This window comes from Micropterus salmoides, unplaced genomic scaffold (assembly GCF_014851395.1).
Source record: "Micropterus salmoides isolate LMB-PRFRI ecotype aquatic unplaced genomic scaffold, ASM1485139v1 Ms_hic_scaffold_14, whole genome shotgun sequence".
Lineage (NCBI taxonomy): Eukaryota > Metazoa > Chordata > Actinopteri > Centrarchiformes > Centrarchidae > Micropterus > Micropterus salmoides.
In genome coordinates, this window is record NW_024040485.1 from 26,326,279 (window position 1) to 26,342,742 (window position 16,464).

The 16,464-nt window shown below is 39.7% G+C and overlaps 1 protein-coding gene across 9 annotated transcripts in view; it reads left to right on the plus strand.

Moving 5' to 3' along the window:
* The window catches only part of ctnnd2b (catenin (cadherin-associated protein), delta 2b), a 163,320-nt gene that overhangs the window by 16,630 nt on the left and 130,226 nt on the right, over positions 1-16,464 (plus strand). For all 9 annotated transcript variants that reach the window (XM_038718780.1, XM_038718782.1, XM_038718781.1 and 6 more), the window contains exon 2: positions 15,582-15,718. In XM_038718780.1, coding sequence (XP_038574708.1) covers positions 15,587-15,718 — 132 coding nt within the window. In that variant the 5' untranslated portion in view covers positions 15,582-15,586. The remainder of the gene's footprint in view (positions 1-15,581; positions 15,719-16,464) is intronic.

Below are 16,464 nucleotides of genomic sequence, written 5' to 3' on the forward strand. Positions count from 1 at the left end.
TATGCTGCAGTATTATGATTTTCCTTAATTGGAATCAAGGGGCCTACCGAAACCAAATAGGCTCCAGTACCGCAAACCAAACCAAAAATGTCCACATACTTTTGGCCATAGAGTTAATATATCCATTACCAACCACCCGTACCCTGCTGATATGTTGTTCTTGCACACTCATTCCATTTGTGTCAGTCAACGGCTGATGATGTGCATTATCGTACAATTGTAATATTATACAAACTTGTGGCATTAAATGACTTCCAGTAACGTGTGATATACAGTATGATTAGGTTTGAAAACAAATAACAAGTTCTTAGAACTTTCACACACTAAAAGGACGACGCTCTTTCCATCCCAGGATCAACACACATCCTGGGGATAAACCTGTGATGGAGATTTGCATTGATATGACAGCTGACTGAAAATGCTTTCCTCAGGATTTCTTCTCTTGACAAGATCATGAGTAAAAGATGAAGCCTGTGTGATTGTACTTTTTGACCATGTATTAGCTCTAAATATCCAGTTGAACGATGACCTGAATTCCACAAAATGAAAGAAAGAAAGTGTGTGTGTGTGTGTGTTTGAGAGAGAGATAGAGAGTGATAGAATTGGAGATTGACGGAAATGTAGGGGTAAAGCAAGAGAGTGAAGTCACTTGGGTTTTGTTTCTGATTTATTTCATTGTATAGAAAATGACGAAACAAAAATTTGTCCAAGTGGGGAACACAATAATTTCAAGGCACTCTTCACAAGAGATGTACAGTATAGAATTATGCAAGTGCAATTACCAAAATAACATGTATATAAAATGTGTATGATTTCTTAGTGTCTTTTTTTCTAATGTTGCCCAACAGCCATAGCTTCAGAATTGTCCGAAGACCTTCATAGTAATTTGGACAAACATTAAATGATTTGTCGTTAGTGTTTCTTAAACCTTGATTTATTGACTTCTTTATCAATTGAGGTCAGCACCACAAGTTGAAACACAACATTGTTCAATTATGTGACTTGCATGGCTCCTCCGAGTTTACCTGGAATTCCCAAACCTGTTTGTGTTTTCTCTCTGCTGTTGTTTGTACACATACAGTCTAACGTTAGCTGTCAAGTATTGGCAAACGTTAGCGGCAGTTCCAGCGAGCTTTTGTCAGACCAGGATAAAGTCAGTTAACTTTAACCTAGGTCGGTCATATGTGAGAAAACCAGACAAACTGTTAGTAAGTTCCCGGTGAACTCGTCACAGGGTAGAGTTCTTTACTGGTAAACCAGGCCGTCATTAGGTCAGTTCAAAACAGGCAAACAAAATCAGACAGGGAGTAAGCAAAATCCAAAATCCAAATAAGGCAAAGTCCTTAAACCAAAGATACAAACACTGGGAACTGCCAGGGAGCGATGAACACACAAGGTAGAACAAAGGGCAGAAAACACAGGGAGGACATACAAGGGCATGTCTGAGGGGAAAAATCTGCAGGTGTGGACAATTAGAGGCAGAAGACACAAGGGCAGGAACTGAAACGATGGGAGATGTTAGTCTTACAAAATAAAACAGGAAACACAATGGACAAGATTAACAGGATGTTAACAATAAGACACTGTTTTTGTACAAAAATGGCATGTGTCGCAAAAGTAATGAATGGGTGTTTTCAAAGAGTCAAAGATACGATTGTTTTAAAAACATTCACATGTGAAAGACCAATAAAATTAGCTTTTATCTGAAAATGCAGAATTAGCTGTTAAGCAGAATCCTGAATTTCAGCTCACACTGTTACTGTGTTTGTGGCTGTTAAATTACTTTGTCAAGCTCTATGATGGACATTTTGGTGATCAGTGTCTCAGCTGATAGAGGTGCAGATTGATTGCTTTGGATGAAAAATGCATTGTTACAATTGTTAAAATATCACAAACAGGTGTACAGAATGTCTTTTCATGATTCCCGCAGCTAATAAATAAATATAAATATATAGTTTCTTGTGAGCAAAGTCTTGACTGTGTACACTTCAGGCACCTAATATGGTTCACCTCTGGCACATATATAGTGTCTGGTATAAATGTATGGTAAATAGAATTTTCATAGATTCATTCAATTTCATTAAAATTACTAATATTATATCAATATTGGAGGGATTATTGTGCTTTGAACTTGTGCAGCAGGCAGACAGTAGGAATTTCATACATGCTATTGTATTTTGGTTTTGCTACCAGCTGTTGCTCCTGGCTTGAATATGTGTCATGTTAGGCAGCTAAAGCTGATAGGTGTCCATCAAAGTAAGAGATTTGGAAATGTGAGGATGAGTGCATTATTTCCAAATACAGAAAATGTCCATGTATAAGCTTTCATGACACTGGGATGAGTTTTCCACCCTTGATTATTTGTAAATTGATAAGTCATCATAGCCCCTTGGCCATTGCATGTGCACTGCACTGGTGTGAGTGTGTGTGAGTAGATAGAGGCACAGAGAGCAGGCGTTTGCCAGCCTCTAGAGAGTTGAGGCACCCGAGCGTCTGTACTAGCAACACTGCTAATTGAATTTTTGTTGTTTATTTTAACGTACTTGAAGTTTTAATTTAGGGCAAATAAACTGCCGCCTTCAACTACACAACTGTAAAGTCATAAAACTGTAAGGTAGTTACAAGTTGTATAGTCCAGTCAAATCATTTGTGAGTGGGTGTATTAAACACAGTTTCTATGGCTTTATTTTAGGTAGGACAGTAAATCTTGTTTTGCAAAGGATTAAAGACCTATTTTATTCTAATACCTGTTCTATTATATGTTGTGTTAAGAAGATCTGATCTGAATACATGCAGGGGTCTGCTAAAAATGACTATATAGACACTTTTCTGACTAAAAGGTTTTCCTTTGTGCCTTTGGTTAGCTCCAGTCAGTTGAAAGCCACTGAAATCACAGCTGATCTGATTCTACAACCACTGCTTTTATCCAACTGGTTCTATGAGCTCCAAAAGCATCTTCGCACCGCCCAGAGTAAGACATTAAGATTAAGACATTCTTCCAGACACTCCAGGACCCTCCTACTTTGATAATCATGCTACTGTTTATGTATGTGTCTCTTGCTTTTAAATAGGTCCACCAAATCCCTCAAAATTTTAACTTGTAATTGATAATGTTAGTATCACTACATGGGAGCCTAGAGGTGAGCACAGCATCACATTAGAGTACAACAGATGAACAGATGTACTGACTTAAAGTAAAAACCCAAAATCTGCAAGAAGTCTTTAATGCGTCATAGGCCACAATGTCAAAGTTTTTTGAATTGAACAAAACTCTACAAAGGTTTGGTAGAGCTTTACCAGTGCTTAGTCTGAAAAAATAAAGTTTGTCCTGAGTGTGGCACCAGCAAATTGACATTTATAACCCGCTCAAATTTCACGGCTATCTGCCCAGCAGATTGTGAGATACAGTGTCTTGTGTACAAAGTTGACATTTTGGCCTGAGGATGGCAAAAGAGGAGAGCTTGGAGTGTCCTAACGGAAAGGGGTTTTTTTTCTCTAGGGAAGATAGGTGTGCTCAGTAAACTCGTAATGTACTGTAAAAATATTAAGGGGTAAACCATTTTCGTTTGGGAACATCTTCTGGGAACCATGAATTCCAACAAGATATTTTTGGTTTCTGGTAAATACAGCCCAATCAGTTGAAATTGTCTTTTGTCTTTTAGTTCAGTTGCGACAAATAGAAAAATGAAAGGTGGATTTACAGTATTTTATTGCTTGGGAACAAGTTGAAATGTTGTGTTTTGTCAAACTTGGGTACTTGGGTTTCTGGGCTGGTGGTGATATCAATAGTGTAATGTTTGGCAACATTCAACTGCTGAACAAACTGGAGGTGTGGTAAGTGATTCAGGGGTCTGGAAGCAGGCTAGTCTAAGTCAGGACAACATTCTGTGTTTTTCTCTGAGATGCTGATTCCTGGGAAGCAGAGTAACCCTTGGAGCTGAAAAATCCTTCTCAGTCACAGAGACATAGATTGCACCTGTTCACTTGTGGTTGCTTTTCTGTGTGAGATTCCACTAGATCAAGCTGTAAGAATTTCTGTTCTGTGCTGAAGCTTGAGATTAAACATAGCTCAGCTCTCTGTTGTTGTGCTAATAAGGTGTTTGTCACAGGTCTAATCAGCCACATTAGCGGCAGTGTTTGTTTTGTCAAGAGCCTGAAGGTGATTCAAACCTTAAAGACCACCATCAAGCTCCTGAACATCTGAGTTCTACCATAACACTTCCACCATATTTACACTTATGCTCTTCCTTCCTTCCTTCTGGCTAATTAGTTACAGTACGTGAAGCATGACTCTGCTGTGAGAAGAAAACAAAGAAATCAAAGTGAAACTGTTATTGAAGTTATCAGTTGTCCTTGGAACTTTAAGCTATAGGTCTTTTGATTATACAATCAGTGGTACTTCTATCACACACCAACAAACATCAGTGAGCATCATTAGCATGTATTACCCAAAATAGATGTAGTCATTTGAAATCAAAACACAATCATGCACAAGCAATTGAACTGTGATCCATATTCAGTTATCCAGGCATCCAGGTAGTAAGACAACAACACAGCAGCAGCTCTCTGAAGTGGTTTGGCAAGTGTACTTGTGGTGTTACTGGCTTTGTGTTTTAATGCCTTTGACAATACATTTTTATTAAATAATAGGTTTTTATTGTGGCCAATCGCCTCTTAATGGTTTTTAATCGGAGGTTCTATCCTTGAAGGTTCAGTGTGTAGGTTTTAACACACTGTATTGCAGGTATTGCAACCTGATTGCGACCAACGGCTCTCTTACTGCTCCCCCCCTCCCTTTGCAAGCGCGTAGGAGAAGCTAGTGGCCAACGCACTCTGTCAACTCTCGTGCTAAATAATACTTGTGGTCTTCCATTTGTCCAAATTTCACTTTTCTTCTACTTCTAACAAACCAGAAGACTACTACTTCTTCTTCTTGTTCTTCGTAAGTATTCAACGTATTGACGAAACACTCTATAGAGCAGTACGTACCTTTGGGCTACTGTAGAAACATGGCGGCGCAGCATGGCGACATCAATGTAAGGGGCAATGTATGTAGATCGAAATGACTCATTCTGAGGTAATAAAAATATAACGGTTCATGTAAGTTCTTTAAAGTGAGGGATTCACACTGTATCAAAGCCGTACAGTAGCATTTGTATTAGTGTGTGCGCTGAATATAAATGTCCATTAGCATCTGGACTTTTACCATGGATTGATTTGGTTGATGGGTGATTAACTCTCAATGATGCTTGTAAGGCCATCTGCCATTTTCTGCCAGTGACAGTATGCTCACTGGTGATTTCATTTATTTTGGCTGATTAGTCTCAGGACATTGTTGGGCTGCTCAGACTGTATTTGATTGACATGTCCCTCTTTCTCCTGTTAGCTTTGTTGCATTTGCGCTAGTGGACAAATTGCATCTAATCATTCATTAACAGTACATGGAGTCCAGCGACGTCTTGCAATTGCCAGCAGAGCATCACCTACCTTCAACCTGAGATCTAATCAGCAATAACTGGAAGCACCTGTGATGATGCGCTGCAGAGCCTTTACATGTTGAGTAACTTGCACCTTTTTATCCAGGTATATAGTTTGTATTGATGAAGCGTGTCTGCTGTCAACTCCTAAAAATGACATTTCTAATTTACATTAACTAATTTACAAGAAAGAAAATGCTGTCCAGATAATCTTTAATCAAAACAACGTAAAACTGAACATATCTGCAACTGCCAATGCAAAATACTTAAAACATCCTGTTGATGTATTTCATTTGGTTTCACTTCAATAAGCATTTTCACTTGTCAGTAAAAAAAAAGCACAGGTATTTCTAAGCAACTAATTAACGATGGTTACCTTAAATTCAAGCATCCCAGTAAACCTGTGAACGCAAGCCAACATACACAATACCAGGACCCTGAACCTGAACCTGAAGCAGCTAAATAGATTTTAGCCATCACTGATTATAATATTTCCTACAGTACTTTGACAAAGACATATCTGCTCTCAAAGCATGAGGCATGATTAAGCCTTATTTGAGTTATAGTAAGACAACTCAAATGATTGGTTACGGCTAGAAATAAATATAGATCTTGGTTAAGTTGTGAAAAAGTCAAAACTGAGTTGAAGGACAAGATGGGATGCGTTGACTTTTTTGGGCAGGTGCAGGGGTAAGATGCATCAAAGCCTGCATCATCTCGGGTTGACATATAGGCCTATAGGCACATAGGTACTGTACCTCGATGACTCCATCTGTCTGTGTGACACGTCTGTTGTGTTTTATGGGTGTTAGCACAGCCAGTTTAAGTGGTATTAATGAATGAAATCTTTTAGCCACTTTGTTGCATTAGAACACAACATTGACATAAAGTTGATATGTCTAATGTGTTAGCAAACAAGCCGTTTCACACGTTCAGCAGACACAGAGTGACATTAGCATGTCATGGGTCTGGCCACCGTGTGAAGTCTAATATTCACTCTCCTTTTAGATTAGCTCTGTTTTTTGGTCTTGAACAACTCTTGAGAAAAATATCTGTCTCTTTAGCTGCCAAATGCTCCATTATGTTCACCAGCTGTCGCTAACATTGTCTGTCTGTTGTTTTTTGCTGTGTAGAGCTTTTTCGCCAAAAAACAGCTGCCTGCTGCGACTTAGTAGATCTGAGGGGAACTGCAGAGCCTGTTGCTAATTGAATGTGAGTTCATCACTACATGGTAATATAAAACAATATGGAGTAGTGCATCTTTAAGGATGTCACACATCCTGGATTGATACAAACATAGTTAACTTAATTCAGACAGCATATACGCTTTCTCCAAAATGTATTTGAAATGCAAATTGGTGGTGAACATATTTTGTAGGAGGACATGGTTGCTTTTTGATAAAACCATTCTCCTTAGTTTGATGGAGTATACCGAACCTGTCCTCCGTAGTTAGTCGACATAAACATCGGCTCGAAAACATCACCTTCGGAGGGGCCATTATACGCTTGGTAGAATTCTTTGCTCTGAGAGTTGTTCAGCAGAAACCAAATCAGAGGATTTACATGCGACGTCTATCCCCAAAACCCCATGTTTAATTTCGTTTGTCTAATTCACTGTGCCATTTTAGAAAACAAGGCAGAAAGAAAATCATGCACACATCACACAACTCTCAAGGGTAACACCAAATATTAAAGACATCGCCGTTATGGACTTTGGGTCTCACTAAATACACAATGAGACACAGACAGTACTAATTACATTGTTAATGTAAGTGTTGTTCATTTGAAAGCCGAGTCGTGGGCACAGGGTCTAGACAAAGGGACAGATGACTGGTGAAGCCAAAACAAAACACAGCAGCAAGTTTTAATGAGGCGACAGGGGACTGCCCGTCAAACACATAACAAAGACTCACATCCCAGAAGGGACACACACACAAATATACACACACAAGAATGCTCTAGTGCTCTACGTACACACATGTATACATAGGAATACAGTGGTGCACGCAAGTACACAACACAGCTGATGAACCCCGTCTTCACCGAAACATGCCTGTCTCAGACTTGACTGATGAGCTTAAAGGGTCAAAAGACTAAGCTCAATATTCCCCATGTCAACTACGTCAATCATAGCATGGTGAGCTGCATTTACAATGTTACAGCAATATCAGAGATTACTGCTTTGAAATGCAGGCCTAAATACCCCTGCATTACCGCGCTGAAATATAGACCTAAAAATCCAAGATTATACTTCAGTGAAATAAAGCCTTTAGGCCTAATCCATATTCAAAGTCTTGTCTCTAGCTGGGCTGTGGGCCTCTATAACCTAGTTCTGATGGCTGTTATTGGGGAAAGCTGCTTTGTACTGGTCAGTTGTGTGATGAGGGCTTGGACACGGTCTGTTGAGCTGACCTATATTTGGCTGTCTGCCCTGTCTGCACAGTCAAAACCAGAGCTTTTCTCATGTTTTGTGCTATAGGCAAATTGGGCCGCCAGGCACTCTCATCCACTCTCTGATCCAGTACTCTGATCCAGTTCAAGCTTGAATGTACTGTCATGTGAAAAATTTCATGCATACGAATCCTCCCAGACAAATTAAAGAGACGAGTCATAGAGAATCAGAATTTAGTGTAGAGGAATTTGTAATATTGGTGCATCAATGTATCTTGGTCATATGCAAACAAGAGTCTACAGGCACGCTACCAGCTCTATAATGCCTCGTGCAGACTACACGACTTTCAGTGTAGGCCGATGGCCGTGCTCTTCACACTACACAACTTGCCGTCTTGTGACGGGAGTCTTGAAGTCATTGTGGCGTTCACACTGCGTGACTGATCGGTGACAGGGGGTCACACACTAGGCGAGCTGACAAGGACTCACCCGATGCTGGTCTCCAAACCACGTTTTGTCAAGAAAAAACACGTGAAATGTGAAACGGGAAATGACGTGAACCTACACACAAAAAAGCTGTTGTTTGTTGTTATAAAGATAGAAATTATAAAGACAAAGAATATGGACGAAAGAATGGATTAGGACACGCAGGTAGCAGGGATCGTCTGAGCTACAGAGAGAGCTGGAGGTGAATGAAAAATGTTTTGCGGTGAAAAGTAGCTACCTGCTCTGCCAGCTGCCTGCTCTCATTGGCTGGATGTGGATATCAAATCGGCCGATCGACTGCTGATGTACCCCAATCACAGCCTGGCGGTCGCTAAGCTCGCCGAGAAGCAAATCGGGCTAAAGATTGTGTAGTGTGAACTAGGTTTAAGGCTAGCACAGTGGTGCTTTGAGCTAAATGCTAATATCAGCATGATTACATGATCACAATGACAATGCTAACATACCAATGTTTAGCCATGTTAGTAGCTTGCTAGCATGCTAATAATAGCTAAGTAGCGCTAAATAGAAAGTACAGCTGTATCAGTCAGTTTTTCAGTGTTTGATCACAAACCAACCTGTATGATACCTGGATCCAATATTGTTGTTTGACATTTCAGTCTGGACTATAGTGGTGTACTGACCGGCTAACATGGGAACCAACATTGCAAAAAAACAAAAACAACTACTTTTAGTATCTTGCACAGGTTTCGGAGGCCGGGACTGTGTTTCGGCATTCTGTCCACACTAAACCAAATTTTTCACACCCAAAAATGGTGCTTTTAAAAAACGCTGGAGTGGATACATTTTAAAATGAAAAACCAAGCTTTTCCGAAGTTCTTGCTTTTTTATTGTGATTTAATCAAATGTTACCTACCCAGATTTTCATTGACTGATACCACTGTTCTTTTATCTCTGTCTGCATGTTGTATTCCAACTACAGATCCCTACTCTACAGACTTGTTTAAGTAAAAACAGCAGTCTGCACTGAGGAGAAAATGCACCAAATAAAAAGTTGTGATGCATTGTATTAAGACCTGTGCAAACAATATAGCACTGTGCAATCACGACCAAGTGATTATATAATATAGGCAGATGAATAAATGGATAAATGACAGTAGTAATAATGGGATATGCATGGCAGCAGTCACGTACATTGCACCAACTGTGTTGTCTGGTCAGGTCCCTCATAATGTGAGGGACAATAACAGGTAAAATCAGATCGTACTTGTCGTCCTTCACCTGGGAAGCTAAAAATTAAAAGGCTTTGGATGTTGCTGTTTCCCCCACTTTTTAATTTTTAATAATTAACATTCATGTGGCTGGTCCACCTCGTCTGTATTAACACTGTGTGCATGACTGAATGCATGGCTCGGTATGGCCACAGTGGATACTGGTTTAAATAAAGTATGGAAAACCTCTATCTTCTCTCATGACATATAAATTATTAGTGAACGTTATCATAACACTAAGAAGATATTTAAGCTATGTGAACTTCTGAAAAATGAAATGACACAATCTTCATCTTACAAATGAAAAGTTGAATTCAGAAGGTATAAACACACACGATCGCTCAATTGAATACACTGGGGCTCTACACCCTTTAGGTCCCTTGACACCAAGAAGCTACATATCTCAATAAATAGCTGGGCTTGGTTTCATGGGGCTGCAGGGCTAATTGGTGGAGTGCTGTAGATAGCCAGCTGGGTAGTATTCTTGCCAGGTCATTCACATCAGCTGTCTGAGTTTGTTTCTATTTTCTCTGTAGTGTGCTGTTCATTCCCTCCTGTCATTTTGTTCCTAGCATGGTCCATCATTTTATTTAATAAAGACACTGAAGAAGGAATATAAAGCTCTCTAAGCTACCTGGTTTGCTAATTATCAGTTAGCTTAGCTAAGTTCACACAGTTTATACAAGAGACGTCTTTGTGCAATGGACTTCACAACAGGAACAAAAACATTCTTCTTTTGTGATGCAGGTTATTCTGACAGAGGAGGGATACGTAAAAGTGGATCATGCAGCTCATAGGCCTACAGCTAATAAGTTATGATAGCATTTCCCATTTTGGACTCGATAGCTCCTTCTTCCCTCAAAGGTCAACATGGTGGTCAAGACCATTGGTTAACAGTTTGTGTCAGTTCATCAAAGTTGATCTCGAATAGCAACTTTTGTGTGGATTGGACTCAGCCCCTGTGAGCAAATCCGCTGTTGGCTAACATTCCATAGAAATTTATTTCACGACAAACATTTGCTGTAGCACATGCTGGTGTAAGTTTTTACTTGGTACTGGTATGACCAGTAGCTCATGGTGTCTAATGTTAGCATTAGATATTGCTTAAAAGGTGTATTCTGAAAGGCTTAAAATTAACAAACACTTCTAAAACCTTAATATAATATGGCAAATACTCTCATAAATAAAAAAGCAACATTCTTATAAAAAACAGAAACAATATATCTTTATAAATTTGATCACTTTACTCTCTTTCCTAAAACATGTTTGCTGCAATTCCAACCATTTTGAAAAGACAGATGTGTTTTGCCTCCATGTGTGTTACATCACTAGCAAGCACAGGATGTGTTTTTCACAGTAAATTAGAACCCAAATAAACTGCATGCATGGTGTTTGAAACTAAAGGCCTCAGTGTCATGTCTCCCACACAGGACAAATATAAATTGGCAGGTCTTTGAGCCTTGTTTTATCTGATAAAACCACTGAAATCTGTATCTGTGACATGCTATAACCTAGTGTACCATTAGCACATGGAGAAGAAAAACAAATCTTTGTGATTGTGAAAGGGAAGGCTGAAGACAGATTAGGATGAGTAGAAGTGATATTGAGAGTGACGACATCGTGTGTGATGTGACTACACAAAGAGAAAAGAGGGAAAGGGAGAAGTTAGAAAGATGAAAGCTCAGAGGAAAGAGGTAAGTAGGCAGCTAGGTAGATATATAAAGAAAATGTAGACGGACACGTGTTGGCACATGATAATGCTATGCAGCTGTGTCAGCTGGGCCGAAAGATGAAAAATCCAGAAAAAAAGGTTGTGGCGTGAAGAATGTGAAGCAGTGGTAGTGGTTTCACAAGGCCGGAGAAGAAACCAGGGGCTCAGGTGCACTGCAGCGTTGCAGGTTTAAATCCAAACTGCAACCTTTTGGGTCATCCTCCTTCTGTCACCCTCTGCTGCATGCTGCCTAATAAAGCAGAAATGTGCTGAAAAGATGAGGAGACACTGAAATAGGTCAAGTGAAGAGAAGTGGGCAGGAGGAGAGAGGGGAGGAGGGGAGGGAAAGTTTAGAAGCATAAAGGCAACAAGAAGGAGGAGGATGCAAAGGGAGAGAGGCATGAGGAGGAAAGGAGGAGAAAGGGATGTAGGGTAAGTAGAAAGGTGGGTGGTAATGAAAAATTCAAGTTCAGAAACAGTGATAAGGGATGGATATTTAGAGAGGAAGAGGAACACTCTCCAAAATGGAAGACAAGTAAAGCCAGGTCAGCCATATTAGCAGCCTTCAGTGACCAGAGATTGTTGCCTAGCAGCATGCAAGAATATTTTTTTTCCTCTTCTCCTCTCCTCGCCCTCCTACTCCTCTTGTATTTCTCTTTTCTCCTCACCTCGCCTCCTCTTCTCCACTGCTCTCTCCGCGCTGTCATCCTCACTCTCTTTCCATTCCTCTTTTCCTTTCACCTTTTCATCTTCACTCTCCTTTCCGCACTTATCCACTCTGCTTGCAGGCTCCACTTTAATTTTTTTTAGTACTAGGGTGGTGCTGCCTCATGCCGACAACCAGCCTTTATTGTGTGTGTGTGTGTGTGTGTGTGTGCGCGCATGTGGCAGATTCCTCATGACAAGCCTTTCATCAGTGTGTAAAGCTGGCTGATGCAGCTGTTACACCAGCTCTGTGCTGCATCAGGATTACATGGCACATGTGAAGCCCGTGTCCTCCAACGCTTGGTCAAATACAGGATGACACATGGCATCAAGCAGGCGAGTGTGTGTGTGTGTGTGTGTGTGTGTGTGTGTGTGTTTGTGTCTGAATGCCGGCCCCTCTGGTGCTGGAACGCCCACTTGGTTTCTGACACAAGTCTGTGGCTTTTCTGGGAACGAATCTGCTCAATGCATGTTTTCTGCTGATGTGATATTGATAAATGCTGTTATTTAATGCCACCTGAATGGCTTCAACTATTACTCTTACTATTATTGCTACAACACACTGTAAAAAGTGTATTGATTTATGGAGGTTATTTAGTTAAACCAAATATGTGCATATAGGAAGTCTTATGTAAGTGGCTACAGAGCTTATTGTCTTCATTTGACATTTGATTGCCATTGGACATCTGTCCCCAGAGGCTTTTGATATTATTCAATTTTTTCAAATCCCAAACAAATCCCATTAAAAGCCCCAAACCAACGATGAATGTATTCCACAAACAAGTATTGTGTGTGTGTGTGTGTGTGTGTGTGTGTGTCTGTATCAAAAGCCTGATATGTGTTACGCCGCTGTGCCATAGAGCTCCTTTGTTGTCAAACAACTATTAAAAACACATCAGTGCACACTGTTGCACTGGGTGATATGTTCCTTCATTACCATGACTGTAGTTTACTTTGAGTTGATCCCACACACCCAGTCCTGCTGCTGAAATATTCATTAACATATCAAATGTTGATTAATCCACATGATGCACTATTTCCTTCTGTGTGAGTAATGTTTGATAAAAACCTAAGGTGTTTGAGGAATTCATTTGCTTTTTTTTGCAAAAATGAATATATATATTCGTGACACTCTTTAATAGGAGACTGATTAATGCATTTTTTTGGTCTTTATAATGACAATTGATGACAGCTGCAAAATTATAGAATATGCCAGCCTTATCCTTTAGATTTCCAGATTGTCTGCCCGAGGCGTTAGATCCTAAAACTTTTGGGGCTTAGCTTTACCCAGAAACCTTTTTGATTTCCGGTCAAGTGCGTAGACTGGCCTCTAAATATCTTCTTTGAATGGCGCACTGTGTGAAGGAGAAATTACACAAAACACACAAATAATTAGTAATTTTTTTCCCTTGAAATGACACTGATTGAGTAGCTTGTACAAATTGCTTTCCATAGGATAATGGAGTAATTTACTTTGTAAATATTATTATAACTATAACATTAGTAATAATAAAACTCACTGATTATCAGCCTTCCTTGCTGCTGTCAATGGATGCATGTAAAGACCTGTTGCTAGTTTTAAGTTTATTTGTATAGCACATTTCAAAGTGCTTTAAATAAAACATAAAAGCAGCAAAGGGAAAATTGAAAAAAACAAAACAAACATTAAAATATAGTTTTTTTTGAAAGGGTGAAGTAAAAAATAAAACAGTAATGATAGCTACCCATCTGAGTGGAATAGATGTTTCAGCCGCCAAATTAGTTGTAGGGATGCAATTGCTTCATATGCTTCAGGGGAAACTTATGGCTTGAAGGCAAAGGAAGGTTATCACACTATATTTCTATGCTCAGCCCATGTTCCACATTGCAGTAAAATCACAGTGAGTGCAGGCTAGCTAGACTGTTGCACACTGGTGTGCCTGCGAGCTGGCCAGGTGTGCCTTAGTATTGTGTTGTGTGTCTTGTGAAAAAAATGCTTGAGAGCCACTGAGCTAGACTAGCTAGCTAGCTAAGCAGCTGTCTTCTTCACCAACCTGAGCTTGTAGATGAGGCAATGGCACTCAGCAGAAGATAACTCTTCCTCCATCTCCTTTAAAGGAAAAAATGTGTGAATAGGATCTGCTGCTCAAATGACAATGAAAACCCGAACCTTGTTTCTTTTAGATCAACAATATCATTTTATTTTCAACGATTTTAATTAATCTGAGGACAGATGAATAAATAAGGGGCTATTTTTTTTATAATTCTTATTTTTGTTTTAAAAAACATTTGGGGTTGGTGAAACATTTCTTCATTGAATCTGTAATAACCTTCAATATATCAGTCTTGTTTGGATCACTATCAAACATCCATTGCAACACACTAAACAAAATCATAACAATGAGCAGTAAAATAATTGGACAGGTGCAGGAACCCCTTATCAGTATTTACAACAGGAGGACTAAACTAAAAGGAACACAAATAGCCTCAGACACCACTCACACACTGCACAGCCACTACAGTCTTCTACCCTCAGGCCAGAGATACAGATCACTCACAGTCAGGACTAAGAGAGCCATGACAAGTTTTGTGCCCATGTCCATTAGAAACATGAATAGTTGATTAACTTATTCATCAATGTGTATGTCCGTGTGTGTGCAGATTGGTGATTTATTTTATTTCTTTATTTATCTATAGGCTTTTTAATGTTTTCTGCCTATTTATCATGTATTTATTGTACTTTGCAAGTTTTACTTATTTACATAGAACTGTTTATTACTTACATGTAATGTATATGTGTGTGTGTGTGATATATTCTGCTGTGTTTGTGGAACCATTCACGCATTGATGCTTAGCACGAATGAAGTTCCTAACTGCTTAATTTTTGTTACTACTTGCTAATTGTAGCTCTGCTAGTTGTGGTAGGCTACTACTAAAAGCAGCATTACCCCCATTACTTTGAGAGCACATTTGTGTTACGGTAACACCCACTGCAGCAAAAGTGCACTTTTAATGTACAATTCAAAACGCACATCTCTGTATTCATGAATACATTTGTTGGTACATGCACTGATGTACTCTGGAATACAAAAGGTACTCATCTTGTCACAAATAGATATGTTACTATTATCTCTGTGTCCCAGAGTCTGCACACTTTCTTCTCACTGGCCTAGATTTCCCTGTTCTAAAGATGTACTAGTGCACCTGTCCAGGATGGGTCACTGTCCTTTGCCAAATGCATGCTGGGATAAACTCCAGCTCTTAACATGTAATCAAAATGCATTATGGTTATTGTAATGCATTGCACATGGACATGGACTGGCTGGTATCCATATTTTAATAGAAGTCTAACAGTAGGTTGGTTTACCAGTGATCTTGTATTTTGCAATAATCCCACTATGTCAATATTGGATGTGTGCTTGGAAATGTATGTGTCTCTCCTCACCTCTGCCTTCACTCTAAAATCTATATTTGTGTGTATGGTTGTTCTTGAGTACAAGAGTGTAGGAAGAGTGTGGGTGTGACAGCCACTCAACCTAAATGCTGGCATTTCAGAGTGTCTTTAATAATAGTAAAAGAGTTGCATGTTCCCTTGTTTTCCAGGAGGTATGCCAGTGCCTGAGGTGGCGTCTGACACTGCCAGCGCTGCCACCATGTTGAGCCCCGTCCTCAACGCCTCCAATGGAGACGGCTCCGAGTCTGAAACCACCTCCGCCATCCTCGCCTCTGTCAAGGAACAGGTTAGAAGTGTGTGTGTGTGCGTGCATGCAACACACATGGATGGTTGTCACAATTACTGACATAAGAATTCCAGGAGGTAGTTAGGATAATTCCTCCAGTCCTTTAAGGGGGAGACAGGGCGACAATAAACAGCAAGCACAAGTGATGGAATGCCCGTCTGAGCTAATGTGTCACAAGCATGTCACCACATTTTGATCTGTTTGCAGAAAGCCGTAGACTACGCTGGTCAGTGTAATTTTAAAAATGTGGTGGGATGCATCATTTCGCTACATTTTGTCAAAGTCTGAGCAGCTTTGTTGGTGATACTGTGTATGACGAAGCAGTAATGGGACAGGACAAAGTCCACACCATGATTTTTCTTTTTAGCTAACATTAGGCTGTAGAGATACACTGTGACCCTTACAAAAATGTCCTGTGGTACTAGAAAATGTTCCTATGGTATTCATGTTGTACGGCCTTACAGTACCACAGGAACACGAGGGACTAATTATTTTACCACAGGATATTTTCGTAAGGTGATACAGATCAGAATCAGAATCAGTTTTCATTGCCAGGTATGTGTACACATACGAGGAATTTGACTCAGGATTGTACATTGCTCACGATGTGCTTACTTATACAATAAAAAAATATATATAATAATAATAAAATAAAATCAGACATATTGACAAATAGTGCAGTGATCAGAGTACAAAGGATGCAAGAGTAAACTATTCACATTATGTACATGTTGAAGGTGGATATG